Source organism: Larus michahellis, chromosome 9 (assembly GCF_964199755.1).
Source record: "Larus michahellis chromosome 9, bLarMic1.1, whole genome shotgun sequence".
In the NCBI taxonomy this organism is placed as follows: domain Eukaryota; kingdom Metazoa; phylum Chordata; class Aves; order Charadriiformes; family Laridae; genus Larus; species Larus michahellis.
This window is the reverse complement of record NC_133904.1, coordinates 4,616,250-4,640,683: the sequence shown is the minus strand read 5'-3', so window position 1 is coordinate 4,640,683 and position 24,434 is coordinate 4,616,250. Positions and strand designations below refer to the sequence as shown.

The 24,434-nt window shown below is 36.4% G+C and overlaps 1 protein-coding gene across 5 annotated transcripts in view; it reads left to right on the top strand.

Annotated features, from left to right (window-relative positions):
• Positions 1–24,434, top strand: part of LRRC28 (leucine rich repeat containing 28) — a 51,315-nt gene that overhangs the window by 18,225 nt on the left and 8,656 nt on the right. For 3 of the 5 annotated variants that reach the window (XM_074600356.1, XM_074600358.1, XM_074600357.1), the window contains 2 exons: positions 15,507–15,713; positions 22,118–22,220. In XM_074600356.1, the coding sequence (XP_074456457.1) occupies positions 15,507–15,713; positions 22,118–22,220 (310 nt within the window). Of the gene's footprint in view, positions 1–11,463; positions 11,488–14,985; positions 15,007–15,506; positions 15,714–22,117; positions 22,221–24,434 lie in introns of those variants that run through there. The other 2 variants (XM_074600361.1, XM_074600359.1) reach the window with 2 other exon arrangements.

The window sequence follows — 24,434 nt, the reverse complement described above, 5'->3', positions numbered from 1 at the left end:
AGCCTATAAGGACTGAAATTTTTTTATGAGAAAAATTTCCCCTAGGAAATTATATCATAGTCATCTCTGAAGACTTAGGAACAAAATGGCAACATGGATGGTCACTGATTGTCGTTGGAGTTTGTGACCTAAATAGAGGTGACCAGAGCACAGGGTAGTATATTGTACAAGTGCTGTTCGTTACAGATGAGCTTTTGTGCACGTCCAAACACAGTGGTACCTATTTAATTAAAGGATGTTGGTTGTGTGAGATTTTATAACAGAGTCTGCCTTGCTCAAGCATTTGGTTTGGGTTAAATTCTCAGGAGGACTACTGGTACTTCAGAGTGCTTTAAATTTATGGGGAGAGAAGTGAAGACAGAGAATAAAAAAATTCCATTAAATTCCTGGAAATTTTCATTAACTGAAGTTTTTCCTGTATACCCTCACCTGTATAGTGTGTCAGAATGAGTCATCTGTGTACACAGAGCTGCTCACTATTCTCTATTTGCTTGTCCCTTCTTACAGTTATTTTTTTCCACTTCCCCCCCCTTGTTGAGGGGCTTTTAAAAGCTTCTTTGTTAGTATCATACAACATATTTTAGTATACAACACGTTCATAATTTCACTGGATGCTGCTGGCAAAAATTAGTAGTATAAACATATAGTCAGAAAAATTCTAGAGCTATATTTTAAGCCTAAAATGTTGTTCTAATGTATGCTTTTGTTCCAGATAGGCTTCTATTGGGCATACTGGAACTGAAATATTTCCAGTAACTGTAGCAGAAATGACGTTAAGAAACAAAAAAAGCCAACAAAACTATCTCTTTCAACAATGGCTTGCGGTATTTCTCATTATGGTGTTGCACAGCAGGTTCTCAAAAATGCATGTGCTAAGTATGTATGTGTTGTAATTCATTAATCTGAAAACTAATAGGAAACAGCTGGAAGAAGCCATCAATGTCTTTCATTGTAACATTTAAATTACATATTCAAATATTGCTTTTGTGTACTAGGCTTACTGGACTAGAAAATTCCATCTTAGAATTTGCTATTCTAATGTAGCACAATCACTGGAAAAAGTATTTGGAAATTAAGCTTTCCTAATGAGCATATTTTTAGTTAAAAAAAGAAATTGTGATATGGCTCAATGCATCATACTTCCAAGTACCTACAATTTTATAAAACCTAGATCTTAAAATGACTTCTGTGGTCATTACGTATGTGGAAAGGTGATCAGGGACAAACTGAAACTGGCATTGAGGTTTCATGTCAATAAATTGAAAGCTAAAATCCTATTGAAGCAAAAGCCTAATGACCAAATGTTTGAGTTTTCTAATATTACTTTTAAAACATACAAAAGTTGTTCAGAATTGTAACATAACTTCACCAATTTAATATTATTTTTTTTCTTTCTTACGTATTTTAGCAAGAGGATAATGATACTGGATCAGTCCCACTTTTTGTTAGGTCCCTACTTTGGTTTTGGTGATGCTTTAATTTGAAAAGTCTCTGCCTGGCTGGTGCTTGACTGTATTTAAAATATGAACAGTGTGCTCATGTGATTACTGAGTTCATTAATAAGTCCAAGAGTGTCTGATAGTAGGGCACTGTACATTAGTGTTTCAGACCATGTTAATTTCATTTGAATTCCTCACATGATCTGGGCAGAGATTGACCTGTAATGGTTCCCTTTTTATCTGATAATTCCTACTGGCCACAGAATCTTAGTGAAAGTTATGGTGGCATCACATGTCTGGAAGGAGACATCTCTCAGAATGACGCCATGTGAGTTCTAATCACTAAAATGCTTTCTTATTACATTGTAGAACGAAGGTGATTTTAGAGGGTAAGACTCTGTCAGTGCAAGGCTACCTGTGACCTGCTGTTGCCCAATTTCTTCTTGTCAATTTTGATTTCCTCTGAAGCATCAAAATCCCAGATACCTATATTTTTAGACCTTTGATACTAGTTTCTGAGAAGGAACCAATGTTGCCATTTGTTCTGTACTTTTCCATGTGAGATCCTTGTGAAAGTTACCATTCATCAGACTTGCAGAATCTGGCCCCACCAGCCCCGTACTTCCTCCCCGTCCTGTTCCTTTCCTTCTCTGAAAAGGAGTTAGTAAGAAACCTGGTGAGGTGTAGGTGAAATCAGGACGGGGGAGAGAAAAGCCAACCTAATTATTACCAGTGGTGCTCTCAAGCCTGTTGTGCTTCTGGCTTTGCAGTACTCCGCTTGTGAAAATGAAAATCTTTGCAGGAACACGTATATTTTCTAAGCTCTGGGCCATGGGCTTTCCCCCTTGTAGCTGTCCCCCTCAAGGGCTTTTAGGTAGGAGATAAAGGCGTTGTGCCAAGATAAAGGAGTTTGAGCGCTGCGTCTAATGTTGAGGTACTTGGACGATTTGTGCATTCCTCAGAGTATGGGAGCAGATTTAACTGGATTCTCTATTGTTAAGAGATTTGGTACTGCCTCTTGAATCCTGGCTCGTGCTTCTGTTCAGCAGTCATTGATTTCTCAAGTCACTGTAAGCCTTATTTCTCCAGGGGTTTTCCTCTTCTCTGTGGAGGGTGGACAGGAACTTTGAAGATGTTGAGAGAGCTTTAAGTAATCATGACAAGCATTCATCTGAAGCTTAAAACTTTATGGAGATATTAGAGATCTTAAATATAACTGTAGAAGCATGGGAGTTACGTTGCATGTTCTTACGCCTTTTTATTAAATAAGTCTGAAGTACAACTCATTTCAATACATTTCATTAAACATAAAATTGCATAATATTTTCTAGTAAACTCTATTTGAGATTTCTCAGTAAATTGTTAAAATAGAGATTTTTTAAAAAAAATTATTTTTTTGTCTCACATATCCAAGTAACTTCCAAAATTTGCTTTAAAAAGTCAGCCAGTCACATGGCATATGCAAAATATTAAATGAAAAGGAAATACTGATTTCACTACTAGAGTGAGAAAAGGTCTTTAGACAATAATGAAATCAGCAATAGGGCAGCATGGAAACACTACTACCATGTACAATAATTCATACAGTAATGTACCAAGTAGTCTTTCAAACATCTGACAGAAGAAACGACAACCTGAATTTTCTAGGGTATATGAGAACAGAGCCCTGATGGAATTAATCTACCCCGCTCTACTCTCCACTCCTGCAATCATTAGAGCTGCCACTTGGGAGCTGAGGGCTTCTGAAAGAATGTCTCTTGACCTTTGAATATGCTCCCAATGACATGCTGAGCCGGAGGCCACAAGACAAAAGTGGGAAGTTTATGCAGCAATATATAACTTTAAAGAACATTAAGTTGTCATTGCTGCTTTGATCAGTGATAGAGTATACTTTGATAAAACTCAGATAAAGGGCTTCAGGCTGTAGCATCAAAACAATGCATTCTGTTCCTTTTAGTTTGAAAAATTTATTTCTACAGTCTGTTTTTAAGAAGTGGAATGTGCTTGTGAGAACTGATTAGACCTGGCACACAGACCTAAATAATGAAGGTCAAATAGAATTATTTGGTTTTTATGTTTGATTTTTTGAAAACTTGGGTTTGAGATTTATGTAGAGGATTCTTTGTGACACAGTTATATACCACAGAAGAAAACAACTCTGGAAGTGGCCACAGTTGTGTTTGAATTCAGTAATTATTCCATTTGTGATGTTTGTTCTGTGTGAGCTTATTGACTGCATAGCAGAGGGAAGGAAGGAGGAGTGGAGGGTCCTTGGTTAGTTTTGGTCGGTCTTATTCCTGTGGAGTTGAATCTGAGATTTAGAAAAGCAGACTACCATGAATTTAATTTTGTAGGTATGTAATTCTGTGTTGTAGCCTTGCTCCAAGTGTTTGAAAGTGTTAGTTATATAAATGTATCTGAAAAGCCATAAAGACTATAAAACCTAACATTCCTAGTTGCTTTAATTTTATGTATTACTTGAGTGGGCTCTAAAGCTCTACAGATCATTACTCTGTTCATAACCCTAGCAAATCCCCTCCCGCCCTCCAGATTCTTGTTGGCATCTCTGATAAAGGCAGGATGCTTCACTGCTTGTCTGGTTGATTTGCTGTACAACTGTCTTCAGTACTGTTGAATATGAATGTAATCACTGTTGTATTTATTACAATAGAATGCTTGGATCTATGTTAAGATATTGGGGGGAGTGTTGTTTGCTTTTGTACTTTAGAAAGGAATCTTTAGTATTTTTCAACTTTATTCTTACATAAGAAAAAATGACATGAAAATAAAATTCACGTAAGTTACTGAAACTTCTTCCAGGGTGTCATTCCCCTCCTTTTGGAGCTTCTTCCCTCAACATGCTGAATCCTCTACTGAGAGCACAGCAAAGCCTCCTCTTTGGAATTTGATACGAGGGTTTTTCCATGATATGGCTGGCAACAGTCATGTTCTGAGCAACATTGCTTGGGGCTGTCATGAGGCGGATTCTCCTTCTTGCGCAATGCATGTATTGGCTTGTCTTTACTTTATGCGAGGAACAATATGGGACTTCTAGTAAGTCTCTTCCCTTTGACTGTCTGTTCTTATAAAAATCATCACTTATTATTGAGAGTTAACATATTCTGAGAAACTAAACTGAAGTGGTCATATTGTGCCTAATGTCAGTCTGGCTTCCTAAGTGAAGGAAGGAATTTTAGAAAAAGTTGGTTTGTAACTCATCTGTCAGCACTGAACTCTTCAGCTGATGTTTCTTATAGCAAAGATCTGACTTTACTGACTGCCGGTTCAAGGCACACGTGATATATATGAAACTTCTGAAACTTCAGAACAGATGCTCTGTAAAATACTTGTAAAAGTCTTTCTTTTTAGAACCGTTACCCAAAAGCAAAACTGAACTTAAAGGGGGTTTTAAGGTTCTAAGGGCCTCTCTCATAAACATTTGCCAATAGCTGTTCATATGGGTGAAGACAGATGTGTATTGACAAGGCTGAGACTGAACCTCTGAGATGGAGAGTTGGATGTATGCTGAGAAAGATGTGTTTCATATACAAATGGTGTTTGTGTTTCTGTAGTATGAAAACTTCTTTAATACAGACAATCTGTTCAATAGTGTTTAGTCAGGGTTTCAAAACACCTCAGCTTTGAACAGATATTAAACTGTGGGTCTTTTTTCTCTGAAAATTTTCATCAGTTTGTAAATGTGTGAAAAAGGAAATAGTAGTAGTAACTGCTTTGCAAATTCCAGGTTTACATTAGAAGCGCCTTACTGACTTCAGTATGCTGTACTGCCACTGCCAAAGAGCTCTAACTTTGTTTTGCTGCACTGACTTATTTCAGAGGAGGGTCCGAAGCAAAGACAAAGTAAGCCATACAAGCAAAATCAGCTTTTCAGGAGGATTATGTTCATGCTTACTGCCTTTACCGACATTGTTTTAAAATAAATAAGTAAATGGTGAAAACTGCAGTTCATTGTATCCTTCACCACTGTAAGGAGGTTGGTAAAAGTGAAACTGTGTGTATCTGCTATGACAGCACATGGCTGCAAACTTGTTCATGAAATTCAGTAGTTGTTAGTTCATAGACGCTATTCAGGTATTCAGTTTTTGGAAGAAAATTACCTGTGAACTAAACTGCTAAAATAATTTGCTACTCTTTTTTTCATGTAAAACCTCTTACTAATTTGAAATTTTTGAGACTCTTTTTTGTTGCATCAAAGTAACAATCGTGACAGGAAGAAATTAGGTCTGGATGCTTAGTTTTTGTAAATTTTAGGGTTGGATGTTAAAAGTTAACTTGTTTTCCTCTTAAACTCTTCAAGTCTTTATTATCTATGGATGTACTTTTGTCTCTTTGGTTCCCTTGTTTGTTTTTTTTCTTTCCATAAGCTCTCTGTAACTTATGTACAGTGATTAGCTATATTAACGGGTAGTTGATTTTACTTGTGCATTAAGCAAATGCAATTTACTAGTAGGTCTTGAGTGCTCAGGGAAGCTTGGAGAACAAAGTCATGCAGTCTTTGAAAGTGAACAAACACAAATTGTTAGTGCTGTGCAACAGAAGAATTTTAGAATGTGTTGATTTCCATTTTGACCTTGCTGGCCAAATATAATTTTATTTTATACATACCATTGTGAGAGAGTTAAAATACTACTTGTTATCGACATCCTTGCTTTTACTCAGCTGGTCTGTTAAATAAATTGAGGCAAAATAAAATGCATCATTTGCTGACACTAAATCTAAATGGAAAATGCCTTTAATGAGAACGTGTAAAAGAAGAGGTATTATGTGAGATTAACTTTCCTGTGGTTCATGTCACACATGCAGAGTTTGATACCTGTATTTCAGTTATCTTAATTTTATTGCAGTGGTATTTAAAATAAAGACCCGTGTTTAACTTAGCATTGTCCAAATCTGCATTAAATTGTCATGCTTTATGGAAGGCTTTGATACTGAGCAACTGCAAATACACTCCAGTTGGTAATTTTTAATGTTTGAGAGCTTTATGGACTAAGACTACTTATTTGTGTAGCTAAAGGAATGCAATTGAGAATGACTGAGTGGGGGGTTTAGAGTATAACTGCAAGCCTTACTTGTCTACTTTGTGCTGATTTGAAACACTAAACAGCAGTGTCTTCCACTGGTTAAGATACAGCTTGCAGTTGCTCTCAGCATTTTGAAAATTGGGACATTGCTAGTATTGTTTGAAGTCAGATACCATCTTTTTTGGTGATAATCTTAGTTAGAAACTGTTAGTATTTGGTCCATACCATTTTCTTAGTAGTAGCGGTATCATTATACTAGGTCCTGCCTACCCTTCTCAACTGGTGAATTAGCCATTCTGCTGTGTGGCCACACAGACACTGCTTGGGCAAGTGAGGAGGAGCAAAAGAAGCTCCTGTTACTGCTGCTAGAAAAGGGCATCTGAATCCATAGTTTACATTTGAGAAAGATGCACCTCTATTATAGTGGGAATATTTTCTATGAATGTTTAGCCAGTCCCTCCCCTGTAATTACTGCTGTAATTTGTAGTAACTTCCAGTGGCCTGGGAGAGCTATTATTTTCATAAGACTCAGCGAAGACAATCCCATCCATTAGCATTCCTTTGAAAAACAAATACGGCCACTTCACTGCCATAAGTGTGGTGCCAAACTAAAGATCTTCCTTTTGATTCTTTTCCTTTCCCTCATCCCACTCAAATTTGTAGTTGCATTTTTTTTTGCTATGGAGTTTACCTTCAGGGAAGGGGGTTCTTTGGTATCTCCCAAGAGTAAGATAAGTGAGCATAACTTGGCTTGATGTAGCGTAATACTTTTCCACTCAAAGATGAAAATCGAACTTGGACCAATTGCTTTTCTTATGCATTTAGTTACTTCTTGGAGAGGAAGACAAAAAAAAGAACCCTGCTAACCTCAAGAAAAGGAAGAAAGATGTTTCTGTTTCCAGTTGGTTGGAAACAGTTGATAGCAACAGTCACAACAGATAGGTCTTTGCTTGGATTATTTAGACACTGGTGTGGTAACGGGTTAGGAGATACTAATCTTCGTTTGTCAGAGAAACCGGTCCTTGTGTTGATCTGAAGTTTTTTGTTTGAAGAAGAAAGGAAAAAGCTGTCCTAGAATTTATAGCCAGGGCTAGCCCTGTCTCTGTGGCTTCCTGAACTATCCTGAATCTCTCCTTAGGATACTCATTTTGTTTGCCTTAATTTTAGGCAATTACTGATTTGTTGTACTTAATCAAAGCAGGGTACTCAAGTAGCCATCTCTAGCTGCCTGACGTCTTGAGGTCAAATTATTAGCTCTTTATTTTATGCCAAAGTTTTTCTGGAAGACTTTCCCCCTGCCTTTCCACATAGTGATATTAGTGCACAGGGAACTGTAGATGATGTACAACAGTAAAGATGGTAAGACATAAACAAAAGAGAAACAGGTCTCATGCTTTATTCATGTCACATTTGTTTATGTTCATACCACCCAGGAACACCCAGAAAAAGGAAATCGGCTGCTCCTCAAAGGAAAGACAATAGCAAAAATACATCACTTCCTAAATAAGAGACTTTTCTGTAAGGTGCTAGCAGAATTTTTCATGCTACATACTTGACAAAGTACCATTCTTTCTCTTCACACTTCAATTTGGCTCCTCTATCCAAAATTTGGAATATCATTTAATAAAACCATAGAATAATACAAATGTATTAATTTCACATCTATTACTTATTTATGTAGCAAAAGTACCTTGCTGTGGGGCAGTAAAGTACTAGGTAGAGTACACTAGAACAAAATGAAAGGACAGGTTGTCTTCTAAAAAAAAAAACAAAACCCACAACCCCAAACTGACCAAACAAACAAAAAAACCAAAACCAAACTAAAAAAACAGCAAACCTGATCATTTCATGGCCTTGAGTTACCTTTTTGCATAAACAATTTTTTTCCCCTCCCTATCCTTATTGCCCTTTCACCCACCTTTTCCACTTCTCTCATGTATGTTAATTTCTGGTATTTTTATCATATGATTTGTTCTAACTGTTCTCACTGAGACCATCAAATTATGGAAGAAAATTGAATCCCAAACCTGCATTGAGGGGAAACATGGAGCACAACCTAATAACCACTCTGGATATGTGCTCTTTGTCTGGTGATTCAGTGCTGATGCTGAGGAAAGCAGAGTGATGGACATGTGAAACACAGAAGGCTGATGGTTTTGTTAATTGAAGCTTAATTATGGTAAAAGATGGGGAACCACTGACCTTTAGAAGAGTTTGACTTAATGAGACCCTCTTGCCTGATGTCTCTTTTCAGCCACTTTCAGCTGAACCAAAATTATTGTTTAGCACGATTGGACTTTAGAAAGCCACTTTTCTCACCTTTGCTTGTGAATGATGGTACAAAATAAATAAGGTTTGGTACTAAATTTGTGTGTGACATTTAGCAAGGTTAAGGAAAAAATGGTTCTATTTGTGTATGTTCAGCAGAAGTATGTATTTTTCAGGTGGTTTTGGGTTTTGTCTGCTGCTTAAAGGTTTTGGAGAAGAGTCAGTATAGTCCATGGCTGAAGTAGGTGTAACTGAGAATTGGGAACATCTCAGTGTGAATGACTATGTTCATTCACAAAGACAATCCTGCCCCAGAAGATCTTTTTCCCCTGTTCTTTCCAGCCAGGATATCTGAAACGCAGCCATGAGTATTGCTTTAAAAGTAATAGATTCGAGTATTATCAGCTTGTATAGAGGCTTTTTTCCATAGAATTTGGTTTGAACTCATATTCAGCACCTTATTTAAAAACAGGTTATTCATAAAATAGTTGCTACAGTATCACAATATCTCTTCCAGTCCCTCTTCTTTTTTTTTTGCTTTAAGTATTGAGCAAATATTAGCCTACATGGGAAAAATACAAGGAAAAAAATAATCTTCAGTTCTCTTAGGCTTGAGAAACAGAATATTTTTTTAAGCTCTCTCACTAACAATGCAGTAACAGATCTGCATACAGCCGTGTCAAAATGTAAATGTGATACAGTTTGCCTCCCCCTTTTTGTCCTTTAATGATGGCAATTTTCAGTTACGGTCAAACTTCCTTGTTTGAAGATGGCACAGGTCTATCATAAGTGCCAATTTGTGCTAGAAAATATAATTTTTATAGGCTATGAAATGTGAGCTGCATGGTAGGACAGTAAATGTAATGTAATATATAATAGGCTATTTAATTTGTTTCAACCATCTTAAAATCTATTTAAGTCCTTCTGAGACATCCCAGAGCAGATCTAAAGGAGATCTTTTCCATCAAGTTCTTAGTGATTTAAACTTATATTTCCTGTCCATTACAGTTTGAAACTGATAATAGTATCACAATTCATTCACAGGCATATACAGAGACTTGCATTTTTTTTTCCTAACGGGACAGGTAATAAGCTTTTTAAGTATGAAAGACTTCAGACACCTTTTACTCACCATCACATGTTTTTACAGGTCTAATAGGAAAATGCATCTTGTACTCAGGTTCATGGAAGTCGATTAAAACGTTATTTCAAGGGTGAAGTATGGTAGACACTTCTAGTGGCTACCTTCTGTTCCTTTCCTGAAGCAACTTCTTTTTAGACCCCAGGATAGAGGGGGATCGCTGGGTGCTTGAAGTCCAGTGCTTCAAAATTGCAGCCAGTCATCGCAGTGCTTGATTCTGTAAGGATTTGTAAGAATATGTCCCTCTGAGTACCAAAGCTGGAAAGCACTACTCCATTGTATGTAGCAAAGATTTTTAGTAGAGTGCTGCAGCCTTGGAACAGTGACAACGTGCTGCTGGCATAGCGGAGTGGGTGGCAGGCAAGAGAGGATCACTTCTGTGTCCCTCTGGTGGCAGGGTGGCATATGTAAATATTTGTGTGATAATAGCAAGATCATCGTTATTGCCTACAATACAAAGGTGTATTAACATACTTTCTTGCTCCTAATACAGTGATGGCTATATCTAGAAGTTAATTATTTTCACTGGTGGCTCATTATCCTTAGGTGGTGAACCTGTACAGCCAGACCTCCTCTTCCTTCATTGTTTCAAGCAGAGGCCTGACTCGCAGCACCTTCTTATCATGCTTATTTTCTGTTATTTTTCATTCTATCTCAATCACTTTAATCTAAATGTTCTTGCTCTTCTTCCTGTATGATAATTAGGTTCTCTATCATATCAGCAGTACTTGAAATGCTTGTGTCAACAGCAAACCAAAACCTAGTATTTTTTTTAACCAAAGTAGAAAATGGAAATTCTAAACAAAGTAGACCCTTGAGGAGCACCACCACTAGTAATGTTGTCTCCATCCCAGTAATTTACCATGAGATGTCGTACTCATGTGTTATCGTTGACCAAGAAATTTCCTCAAAGACAGACAAGCCAGTATAACATGATTTACATTTGGAAAGATCTGGGTTGCATTTTCAGTCTGCTTCCTGTTGACGCTCCCGTCATTGGTTACCCTTGGTTGCTCTTCCCCTTAGAACAATTGTTCTAAGATACCGAAGAGTGCCGAGTTGATGTTAAGAGGGCTTTTTTGAGCACAGGTTCTACATTTCTTGTCCAGCCCTAGGCTGCTATCCCAGAAAATGTCTTATTCATTGAGAATCCTCGTGCCTGAGCTTGCAATTTTGATATATAACCCATTTTTTCAGTATTCTGGGATGGAAATTTTTTAAGCAGCCTCATTTCATGGATGTGGTAATTTTCAGTGCTTTGTCCTTGTTCCCATGAGGTATTCTGTCTCTGTCCTCATACACAGCATTATCCTTACAGGAAAAAATGATGCAAAAAGCTAATTTAATATTTGGTCTGGCATCCTAATTTCTACCCCATTTTGACACCAGTTCTTCATTTCTTGTTCTTTATTTCTTGTTGAGAAACCTTTTGTTTGTCTGTGAGTTCCTATTTTCCTGGCCTCCTGGCAGTTTTAATTTAACTTCTGTGGCCTGACCTCTAAGTGCCAGCTCTCTTTGCTGATCAGTCCCTTTTTCCATTCCTTGTAGGTTCTCTGCTTTCTCTTAATATCCTGCTTTGAGGTGCATTCTCATGCAGGTAGGTCTGTAGCACTTTCCTGTCCCCTCTTTTCCTTTACTTGGATGGAAAGACTCAGATAGCGTTTGATTTAAAGTAAATCCATGCCGTCCATACACTCAGATCCAATTGTGTATGTGTTTCATATATCTTTGGATGAAATTTTGGGTTATGGCCCAACAGGGAAAGGTGGGATTGCTCTTCAAATGTAAAGAAAACTGTTATTTTTGAGTTATGCAGCTGGTGATGCCTGTACCCTCAGAAGGTTAAGGAAGTTTGAATTGCCTTTGGCAACTATTACATGTTGTATAGGCTGCTTACTTCCAGATGGTTTTTTTTCCTTCATGTAAAACCATGGAATTAATTTTAAAAACTGGCATTTAAACCACCTGAATCATAAATAGATTTTTTTCTTTTTTCCTGGTGCTAGGTATGTTTATACAAATGTAATCAGTTTTGCTAGAAGGTCAATAACTTTGGAAACTTCCTGAAATTCTTTCAAGATTTCACTTCCTTTTAAATCTGATGTTTCTTTTCTCTTTGTGTTGAGAGATAAACCTGTTTGGTGGTTTTTCTTTTGAAAACCCAAACGCGTAGGATGACAGTTCACTTGTCCCTTTCTCCAAGTGGCCGGGAAAGCTATTACCCTGAACGCAAAGGCTGCGTTTTGGAGCCACGGTAATCCATTCTGAATCTTCTAATTATCAAGGATGAAAAAGATTAATTAATTACTCAATTGCTAGCCATTTTAGAATACAGTCTGAAGTATTTATGTGTACGTCTGTGTCACTGAAACCACCTTTGGAAGGCTGTAGGCAGGACTCTGGGTATAAGCCTGTGTTTAAGTTTCTGTGAAGTATGGTAGTGCGTGGATTTACAGTCTGTCAGACACTTTATGTGTACTCCACCATGAACACGTTTGTACCATATGGCCAAGCCATGGAATTGCCCAGCTGTATGTGAAGGCAGTAATCCATGCAGATGGACACGGCTGAAATACTTGGGTCCAAGAACGGGCACAGGAACTTCATGTTTGGACTCAGGTCTCTCCACATTAAAGGTTTAGCAAAGCCACTGAGGATTTTTTTCTCTGGCTTCTCATATCAAAATGGGGCTCAGTGCTCTTCCATGCTGATTTTGATATCCTGGAGCTAATATAAATTTTAAATTATACATTTATGAATTTCATTTAAAAGTAATTGGAACTCCTCAATGTGGTTTAATGGTGATGTATAATGCTTGTCTCGCTTATCCTTGGAGGTGGGGGCGGGGCGGGGAAGAGATTTCTGAATAACAGTCCCTTCTTTGTCAGTTCTTTTTATTTGGGAATAGCTATCTTTTCTAGGTCTGCCTGAAATTTCCCCAGTCCATCTCATATATGCCCTAGTGCTTGATGAGGTGATAGCAAGAGAGAGATTTGTAAGGCTTTCGCTGTGTTTGTTAGCCAAGGCATCCTTCAGTATTTATGTTGCAAGATTTTTAAAGCATGGATAATAGTATTTAGTAAGTAAAAGCTTGAAAAAGTTATTAATGGACTGTTTATATTTTGTGTTATTCCTCTTTATTGTTTTCCTTTGCTTTAATGAGATTGAAAGCAATTTGGTGTCATTAGTAAAAGTCTGAGCATGTTCTTCAAAATGAGCTTTCAACACTATGATGGGGAGTCTGGGGGTTATACCTTTAATCTGATGGCACTTTAAGTTGTTTGGTTTACTTTTTAACTTCATCATGGGTTGGTGGGTGTTTCTGTAACATATGGCACTGTATGTTGAAAGTGGATGTTTACATCTGGTATGCATTGGAAGATTAAGGTAGAGAGGATGAAGTTTTGGGCAAGTATGTGTTTTTTGGATGAAGGATAAAGTGAGAATACTTTTATTTCCTCTTAGATTCGAAACATATCATTCTAGCAATGCCTTTGAAACTCTGCCAGCTTTGCCAACCGTAACATTTATGGGATTTTGGACCTAAACTGAATTAGAAAACTGTTTTTAGTGGCAGAGAAAAAGGTTAGTGCATGAAAATAGCTAGGCCTATTATTGACTGCATGTGGTCAGTGGTTTGGCTGAATGTAGGTGGCTCTTTTCCTGTCACTGTTTTCAAGCATATGGCTTTGTTTGTGATGAATATAAAACTCTTTAAAAATGAGTTCTACTGAAGTTCTTTTGCACAGTAGTCTTTTGCTATTTAGTAGTGATTATTTTGCTTTTGCCATTCATTTTCAATCTTGTAGTAAAAAAAACAAAATGCTTTTAAAACAAAGCTTATGATTCCGGTTGACATCGAAACTAAGAGGTTTGAAGAATGTGATCATCTGTGTATAGCAGCTGCTTCTGTCAGTAATATTTTATAAAAGAATGGATATACTATGTTGTTGATTCTTTATTGTAGCTAATGCTGGGTTTGTTTGCAGTGGGCAGAAACTCCTTTTAAATGTGCACATGCATTTTGTTTAATTAGTACTTTTGTGAGAATCTCTAATACTCAATTATAACTTCCCCTTTTTTCCTCTTCATGTTTTCAGTCGTGAAAGTACCATAGCAGTTTTCCCAAGGTCAGCTTCAGATTTGCCGTTTCTTTTTCCCATTGTGTAGAAGACAGCTTGAAATTAATGTAGTGTTTTTTCTTCTTTGGGTGTAGTACGCAAAGTGCTACCTCAGAACTCGGGGAATAGAGAATTTTCTAGCTCTTGCTGCAGAGAGAGCTTAAGGGCATAACAGGTTCTGTTCAGCTTTAACTTAAACAGTGTTACCCTATTTATATCTTTAAAAAAAAAAATGGGCGCTAGAGCTGTAAACTGTGCAGACTGTGGACTGTGTAGATTGTCTGGTGTTTTCAGTGTAGAAAATTCTAGTGAATCTTGTTTTAGCAGCTATCAGATGCAAGAGCTGGTTTCATTCAGCCAAGAGCAAAGTACATTTGGTGCTGCAAGATGCTGAGAACTGCAGTAAGAATTAGGGGCACCAAGCACTTCACGAGCTGGTTTCATTACTGTAAAGTATTTAAAAACAACGCAAAACTGTTTAGTGTTTCCCCATGTTTGGGGATAATAATTTATAGAATTATCCAATTTTTAGAGTAACTGTAAAAGCATAACTAAATAAACAATGAGATAACCTGTAGAGCTGCTTAATGGATCTGTTAGTCCTTAGAGAGGTGCATCTTTGTCCCACAGGCCAGACACAGGGAAAATCACTCTGTTGCACAAGTGAGGCTACCTGTGTGATCAGCTATTGCAGACTTTTAAGAATTTCTTTTATTACCTACATAAAAAAATCAGACAATACTATTTAAAACACAAAATGTACTTTAAAAATTCTTAAAATGTTAAAAAAGATGATCTCTAGAAGCTGTAATTATTGCAACTGTAGGTTAGAACTTACTGTAATACCTTCCTACAAAATAACTTACAGGTTATTAAGAAATTTCTTTTCTAATTTCAACTAGGTCTTTTGAATTGTATTATGAAGACAGAGCTGTTGTTCCTAAGCATGCTTGGTGAAAGACTGTCACTAAGCAAGAAGTGCTATGCATGTATTTGTAAGTCTCATTGCAAGAAAATCTTAAGTAAGGTGGATATAAGCCCTGCATCCTCAAAATTTAAAAAAAAAAAAAATAAATTTGAATTTGCATGAGTTTGGGGGTCATGCAAAACACCCTCAATAACAGCACACTATGTAATGTGTTTTGTTTTGGTTTTTTTTTTCTAGTTCTAATTTAGGACCAGGAAACTGCTAGATATTTTTGTCAGTAGTAATTGCTACAATTCAGGAATGCTCTATCTTGAGAGATCTCATATTTATATGTACTGCTTAACTGATAACTGTTCTTCATAAAAAAACATTTGAAATATAAAGATGATAGAGATTATTAGTATCAGTTCTGAACACAGATTGCTAGAGCAGTATCTTAGGAGAAAAACAGCACAGCTAACTGATGACCTTTGATTTATGTGAGGGGTGGGTTTTTTTGTGGTCTTGTTTGTGAATTATTAATGTTGTTACATTAATAATTCTCAATGCCTCCTGTTTGGATTGTAGAGGTTGGAGACCTGAGGGAGCTGCAGACGCTGGATATTTCAACCAATCGTTTGATAACGTTACCTGAAAGGCTGCATATGTGCCTTTCGCTGCAGTACTTGACTGCAGACCGAAACCACCTGTGGTATGTTCCCCGCCACCTGTGCCAACTACCAAGCCTCAATGAGCTCTCCATGGCTGGAAACCGCCTTGCATTTTTGCCACTTGGTGAGTCACCACCACCGTTGGGCTGGGGGGGTGGGTCAGAGAAGAGACAGGAAAACAAATTTTCCATCCCAAAAAGGAAAAAAACAACAACAAACACACACAAAACCAAGTGATTTTCTTTGGTGGTCGCTACAAACTCTGCTAATGGAGTTGTCATATTGTTGAAATTGTTAATAAACAAACAAAAAAAGCAGCTTAAGGTTTCATGTCTGTTTTAAAGCAATAGGTCAACTATCAAATTTGCTTTATTTTTAGCTAACTGAGGGGTAAAAAAGTTTAAATGATGTTGTATTTAAATATAGTACTATGTAATCTGAGTTCCACCACTTTGGGTAATGATCTGTTTCTGTTTGCTGGATCTGATGATTTAACTAAGATTCTTCAGCTACAGTTTAAAAATTGCTGTGGAATCCCGTTTACCCCTACATAAATTATTTTTCATCATTAGGAATGTCAGTACTGCATAATCTAGCAAAGGTTTAGTTTGTGCTGTATATTGGCATCCATCAGAACTTCCATGGTAGTAGCACAGGAGAGAATTTATCTGCCTTTCTCTCAATTCTTTCGAAGTCTGGAAGTGTCAGAGCAGGCCTTCGAGAGTAGGAGGTGCAGTCAGTGTGTGGTGGTTTGTTGTGGGAAGTAGTTGTGCTGTCAGTAAGCGCAGACTGTATATTCTGTTTGTGAAAAGCAAGTCCTCTTCCCTGCGTTTGCTGCTTTTTAGCCCTGCCATGGGCTGATCGCTGCTGAAATATAGACACACATGCAGATCTGTCATGTCATTTGCATAGCCATTAATAGTTTTTCTAGAATACGGAGTTTAGTGTTAATTAGGTGCAGATGAAGTTATGATAATCACATTGACAAGAAGCTGAAAATTGAGGTGGCTAAAAATGAGATAATAATTTCTAAATTAATTACATTTGTATAGGTTTAACTTAATTTTTTCAGTACTAGCAATTTAGTCTTTAAAGAAGTTTATGATCTTTCTGATTTTCTTAGCACCTTAGTTTGTATTACTGGAAAGTAAGTAGAAATAATGTCTCTACGCATAGTGTTTTGGTTATGTCCCAACATATGTCATTATATAAATTAGAAAATGAGTTCCAGGATGCATTGTCCAGATTCCATAGTACGAACTAAACTAAGCAAAGTAATTTCCTCTATTTTGGCAAATATTTCTAACTGCATTTCATGAGATAGGAAGTTGAATCTTTTTAATTTTGCAAAAATAAGATGCTGTTCGGTAAGATGAGATGTGAAATATTAAAGATTAAAAGTTTTTGCTACTTTTGCGCTAGTACCTGGATGAGCCATAGATCTGCTGAAGTGTTTTAAGTTCAAAAGGAGGAAATAAATCTCTAATATAATGACACACCTTCTTTTTTCTTTATTTTTAGACTCAAATTCAAAACATTCAAAAGGAACTTTTAAAATAACGGGAAACATCAAAGACTGTCAATTGACCTTGTTCAGTAGTTCTTAATAGTGACTCACTCGTGAACATTTGGAGATAATTTGCTATCTGTGGATATGAAACTGAATCATAAATCCTAGAGTTCAGAGGAAAGCAGCACAGTATAAATGTAAATGTTTAATCCTTCCTCTGAAGAATTAGAAGGCCTCAGAGTGGTCAAGATGTGATGAAATAAAGTAGAACAGAGAGTTAGTGCATTGAAAAGCAAAAAGATTAAATCTATCTTCTGTTGTATGAGAAAATATTTTTCTTGGAGTATTACTGAAGTTAAGGCATAATTGTAGCATTATTTCTGCTAGCTGCACATGTTGGCTATTTTTTCGGGTGTGTCTTCTTACATCCAACTTTACTAGTTAATGACTTTAAGTAACAGTGAAAGATACTGTAGAAATATCTACAAGTGATATTCAAGCAAGAATTGTCAGGTTTTTTTCAGTTAGGGAGTTGAGTTGAAAAGCAGATATTTTATTCATCTCCTGGCAGAATGGAGGTTGTTTTCTCTTTTTTATTAGACACATCCATGTTGGAAGAAATATGTTTAGAACATATTGCTTAATGCTTTTTAAAGTGTGATTTACTTTATTTCATATGGTGGTTGACATCTACTGTGCCAAGGAATCCATTCTTCCTCATCTAAGTTATGTCCCTTGCAGCTGCCAGTAGAGCCTCTTGTTAACTGTAATGGAAATCCGCATTTTCCTGTTCCTGGATCAATAGGTGTAAGGTTTATTCCAGCAGTAGCACAATACTTTCACAGCACTGCTGGACAGGTACTATGTAGGTTTTTCTGTCCTGTACATTCTTTGAAGTTTGTGGGCACATGCATCTAAAGAAAAAAAGTGAAACATTATTAATCAGTTTTACAAAATACAACAAAAATACCTGATCCCACTCTCTCACTTTCAGAACTGGTACATAAATAAGCATATGGGTAAACAATAATGAATTAGTCATTTGTTCTGCAGAATGCACTTAATTCTTGGATATGCCAATATTTAAAAAAAATTTTTTTTTTCAACTGTTGAATATACCAGTTTATATTCAAAGAAACAGCCTGTGTGGATCTGAGCCTTTGGGCCTTCCTAATAAATTTATTTTTTTTAAAAAACCCAAATTCTATGTGTAAGTTGAACTGGAAACGGCATCCTGGACAGTCCCAATATTGTCAGGGTAGCTTTCATGCTGCTCTGATAAATGATCTTAGGAATTCTGTTCTTGAATGGCAGATGGAACTACTGATCATTTTATATCAATCTACTTAAAATATAAATTATCCTTTGATAGAAATTTAACTTTAAAATTTTACCATTAGCAAATGCTCCAGTGCCTGAAAACAAATTCCACTGCAAGCAGAAATTTGAATCTGATGACATTGCAAAAATAAAAATGATTTATGTAATAAAGTACAAATACAATTAAAATAGGCCATAAATTCTCCAGTGTACTGGCAGTACAGGAGATGTTATGACAGCAAATATTCAGTGTTATATCACTTTTTATTGAGGGTTTATGTGCACTTTTTGTTTAGAAAATGGGTCTAGTAATTATCAGTGCACAGTAAACAAAGGTCTTATTCTACCTCAGTATATGCTGCTTTTGTGTCCTGTATGGTTAAAAGAGCATCAGTGCAGACACACAAGAGCTTTTGTTCCATCTTCAGCCATGTGGAATGCATATGGCAGGGCCCTGAGGTTAAAAAAAAAAAAAAAAAGAAAAAGGGAGAAAAAGAAAAAAAATAGAATTGGGGTTTGTTCAGGACTCATGGCATTTGGTCATTTCTGGGAGAAAGGTCTTTGATCTGGGAGCCTGGAAGGAGGAAAGTGGAAATGTTTTAGACACAGTACAGTGCTTGCAAAAGCCACATGAAAACCTTCTTTGTAGCTTTAGCCTTTTCAGAGATGGACAGCTTCCTTATTTTACAAAGTTCTTCAGAAGCATGTTTTTTAGAGAACTTTTAACAATATTTGTTGACTGATATAAGACATAAAAATTAATGTGGATGGAATACAAAGAGCTTTTGAAAGTGATGATTTATTTAAATTTAAACTTTATGGATAATGTTTGCAACTGGAAAAAATCTTTTGGGGACTAGAAGATGCTCGGTTATTTAATGCAAAGAAACTATATCAAAGGAACACTTATCGTTACAGGCTATTTGGCTTTGGGAATTGAATTTTTCCTACTGAGATATTTTGTCTAACATCCAAAAATTTGCTTTAATTACCTAGGAAATGCAGTCAACTCAGAACTTAGAATCTAAACATAGCATAAGATAAAGACAGAGGGAAGAGATGAGATGCAGCATAACTCCCCCCTCAATGCGTATGAAAAGAACAGCTTTAGGGCTTTTTTTGACTTGCCTGATTTTCAGTCCATTTGCATACATCTGTGTAGAAATGAGCAAGATGAGCCTCTTTTAAAAAATTTTCTTCCATTCTCTAAATTAATAAGTTAAACAGTAGCACATTCAAGCTACCCCAGCAACCCATAGTTTTATGCCGTTCTTAGTATAATTGGCTTCTGCAACATCAGGCGATATTCTCTAAGCGTGAGGTGTGCCACGCACATGCTATCTACTTTAAATTTTATTGGCTGATCCTTTCCCAGCCTTAAAATATCTTATGGTGTTATAGTGCCTCACTATTGCAATATTTTTATTCATTGTAAGATAACAATGTTTTTGTTTCATCTAAAAATATCCCAGAACTTTACTAAACTATTTTCAGCTCTGCAATACTGAGCCAAAATAAATCATCTTTTTGAGGTGTTAGCTCATAACGATGCACAGCAGCATCTCACAGCAGTGCCCATCAGTCAGCAGAGATATTTGTACTTGCTTCTTGGGGCAGGACAGTTGATGGATGCAGCAGATAGCTCTGTGAACTAGAATGTCTTTGGGACAGCGTCAAAGAAGCATTTGATGGTTGAACGTGTCCCCTGATGTCCAGTGACTCTGGTTAGAACAAAGCCCAGATTATGGTCCATGAAACCTCCATAGACTGTTGAAGGGCAAGGGCCTGTAATAAAAAAAAAAAATAAAAAGCCAAACCCAAACCTTAATTTTTCTATGTTAACATTTTTATTTCAGAAAAGGAATCTATTAATTTTCTGTTGGTATGATCACTTGTTCTTTATATTAAAGAATTGACAATGTCACACCCTCTGAAGCTCCTCCTCAAATGTGAGCTTTTAAGGTTTCTGGTGCTTACAGCTGCCATTCAAGTGGGTGACAGCTGAAGGCATTCAGTATATTTTAAGATGGCCAAACATTTGAGGGGGAATCACTCAAAATATCGTTTGCTTTATCTGCACTAAGTGGTGTCCAGAGCTCTTGTGTACACTAAAACTATTTAATAATAAAGAAGGGATTGTATTACCTATTGTCATGGTAGGGAATGATAAGAGATCATTATTCCCGATAGAATTTCTGAGAAATATCATGGAAATTCTTTTGATTTTTATTCTGTTCTTGGCCACGATTACGAAAGGGACAGAAGCTATGCTAATTTCTCTGGTTATCCTTATCTTTATGCCAACCAAGGTAGCTGACAGTTGATAAAGATGGGTAGTCGGAATTAGTTGATATTAGTATTGTTTTGCAGTGTGGCTGTTTCAGCCAAATGGCTGTTTATTTTGCTTAGTTCCTATATCATACTCGTAAAAGTTTAAGAAGTTGAGAGGCATACAGATACTATTTTTTTTTTTATTTTTTTCATAATGCAACTTGTCTGGATTGCAGCTCTCCGCTCCCAGGCAGAGAGGCTTTCAAACATTGTTTGCTTGGTTTGTGCTTTGTATTAAATGCATATGCCTTTTTCCTAACCCAGTAGCTTGAATGACATAGGAGCTACAGATAAAATGAGTTGCCCAGATGATCCTACATGTCAGCTTTCTTGCCAGTTCAAAACTCTTTTTGACTATTATTTTTAGTTAGCTGTTTGGATTGTCTTTTTAAACATCTCACATTGGCATGTTTTTCACTTCTTTTGATAGCAAACAGTTTTACCACTGACTAGATCTTGCTGATAAGCAAAATACTTGTTTCTGAGAATTATTCCTAGAAGCCTAAATTTTGCCCTTTAATTTTGTTCCATTTTCCCACTTTAATTTTCTAAACAAAATAAAATTATTCCCTACCTATATGCTCCTTTCTGGAGGTATGGTAATATATCTCTAGTCTGTGAAAGTATTGCTTAAACATGCTGTAGTTGCCTCTTTTGACTGCCAGACATGAATATTTTAACAGAAATAAAGTAAGAAGCACACCTTCAGATGTATTGATCGCTTACTTGTAACCACAACTTTTGTTGCAGAATATTCTGCAGTTTAATGCTTGTGTATTTTCTTGTGTTCTGTAATTACCGCATCATGCAGACTTGTTTCTGAATGATTACTGGCTGTATTTGGTTATGGCGAATGGAATCAAACAAGTATCTCTTCTTGGGGAAAAAAAAAAGCTGGACAGAGGAGATTCTAGTATATTTCTTTACCACTTTACCAAAGATGGTGAAGTTGTGATTTCAGTGACATGAGGCCAGTTAATGAAAGCAGGTTTGACCTTATGAACTTGAAATATGCACTGTAGACTTGAAATCAATTGTCCCTTTGCGTCTTCAAACTGACTTCGGAGTTTGTCAATGTGAAAATTTAATTATTTATAACGGGATTTTCAGGGCTACTGAAAAGGCGTTTCGTTTTGTTTCAGTAATTTTAAATGCTATTTTCTAAACAGCTTTTTAGCTGTTTTTTTCCTAAACAGCTCATCCATAATAAAAACCATTGGGTGAAATTTTACAACTGGGAAGTACTAATTTATGTTTGCTTACATTGAGTCTGATTAGTTTATTTATAACTGAAGAGAATTGCTTTGCTTATAATTGTTGCTATGTCATCCCTTCTCCCCCTGACTTTTCTTGTTTTCTAAACCCAGATTTAGGTCGTTCTCGGGAGCTACAATATGTTTACGTGGATAACAATATTCACCTGAAAGGCCTCCCATCTTATCTGTATAATAAAGTCATTGGTTGCAGTGGGTAGGTATGAATTAATTCAGATGCCTTGCATACCTGTTCCTTATAAAACTTCTCATAAAATATCTTCCTGTGTGACAAAACTGATTTGTGTGTGTGATTGATTCAGAACTGATGTTACTTTGAGGGGATTACTGCAGCTCCCAGTTCTGTTTTCGTTTTGTAATAAGTCTTCTGTGTTAATTGCTGACTTTCAGTATTTTCCTTTTAAGCCGTAAGAGACAGTGCAGTTATTCTGAAGCAATTTGTAATGATAATGTAAGGCCTAAAGCTGAGTGCTAGCAGCATTTAAAGGCTGGCCAAAAATGTAAGCTTCACAGAATTTACAGAACTAAAGAATGAACAAAACGGGTTTTTTTTTTTAATGTGTTGCAGCATCTAACCAGTTTGTAAATTCTCACATTTCTGTAAGTTATAGGCCATTTCTTGGAACGTCACACGCAGCTCCTTCACTCATTTTACATCCTAGTGTCAGCTTCTTGTAGGTCTTGGTACCTACTAACTAAAATAAGTAACTTTTTTTTTTTAGGAATTATGGATTGACAGGTATATTTTTACATGTGGATTTTAAAAATATCGTAGGCTGTCTCATGTTTGTGGTTAGGATGTGAGGAAAAACGTGGTCTGTCTAGGACACTAGCTTAATTCTTTCTGCACTGACACTAGCATAAATTAGGATCAGCACCACTGATGAATGGAGCCTTACTGGTGTAAAACTGATCAGAAGAGGATTGTCCCCATTACCATCTAATTATAAATTTCTGGTATGCTCGCTCTCAGCAAATCTTGCATTAAATATAAATTCCCTCTCTACAGCCTGCACTCTACTGCAATATGCGAGATGCTGAGTCTTGGCATTTTAAGGTTTTTCTAATATTCTTGTGTCAGCTGGCTGTGTGATATTTAAATACTTATAGTTGGATTATAATTCTGCTGAACTGTGTGCAGTCTCAAGATCCTACTAATTTTGTTTTTCTGGAAAAATAATTTCTAGCCTTTGTTCTTTCAGAACTGATTGTAAATTGTAAGACAGACATTAAATTGATCCTAAAGATAACAGAGCTGTATTGATTGTGACCAAAACCACTAGTGACAATGCAGGAAATCTTCCAACAGGTTTGGTCCAACTGTCCTGTCTATTTCAGGTGATTTTCAACAACCGTATCTTTATTTTTTTAAAATGTTTTTAAGTCCTTATTTTATACTCAGTCAAAATAATTTTATCTTTGCCCTGATCTTTTGTGAAGATATTACCAGTTCTTTTTGTTGTCATCACATGTACGCTCCTGGTAAGGCTAGCTGTTAGTATCTCTGATGGAGAGTCTTAAAAATCTAGTATAGAAGAGACCAAAAATTGTTGCAATGAAATTAATTCTTGTAATGCTTCTGTGGAATAAAAAAATATATTTTTTTTTCTTAATAATAAAGAATAAAAAGAAATTATTTTTAGCAAGCAACACAGTATTTGTATTTTGTATTTGTGTAGCAGATATTTGTCTTTATGTTCTGAAACCATCTTGAAATATAATAGATTATTTTTAAGGAAAATTTTCAACATAGGAAGAGCACTTATTTATATTATTAAGAAACCAAAGCTCTTATTTGATTGTGCTGAGTGATGTTAAAATTGTGTAATAATGACCATGTGAAGAATTTCTGTGTTCTTTCCAAGACAGCATTAGTAACCAGTGCAAGGTTTTCATGGGTCAGGCGAGAGTTGAAGATCCGGGCTTTAGTGCTCTGTCTGGTCATCCACTGGAGAATAAAATCTGACATGCTGCTGTTACTAACATAAAGCTAGATTTCTGAAAATAGAATATAAATTGCATTGTGTAAGTAATGAATCTCTGTCTGGGAATCCTGCAGTCAGACTGACTGAAAAAGTCTTTTATGTAAGAGGTGATGATCTCACCACTCAAAATAAATTTTGATCTTATTTTTTGCAGATTGGATTTCATAGTCTCCAGCTAGATATCTGTCAGTCTTGTTGAAGGCAGCCAATAGGTGGTCACAGCTTTTTTTCTCCTCAGTTATTTATTCACCAGGGTTCTTCTGTAGTTCCATTTTTTCCAGCTAGGTAGAGCATCCTCTATTCCACTTTTTAACCTCCAAGGATTTCGTGTGGGTTTTTTTTTAATTCTTTGTTCTTGCACCCAGTATTATGCATAGGTTGAGATTCATTCCCTAATCCATCCTGATTTAAGGGTGTATATCTCT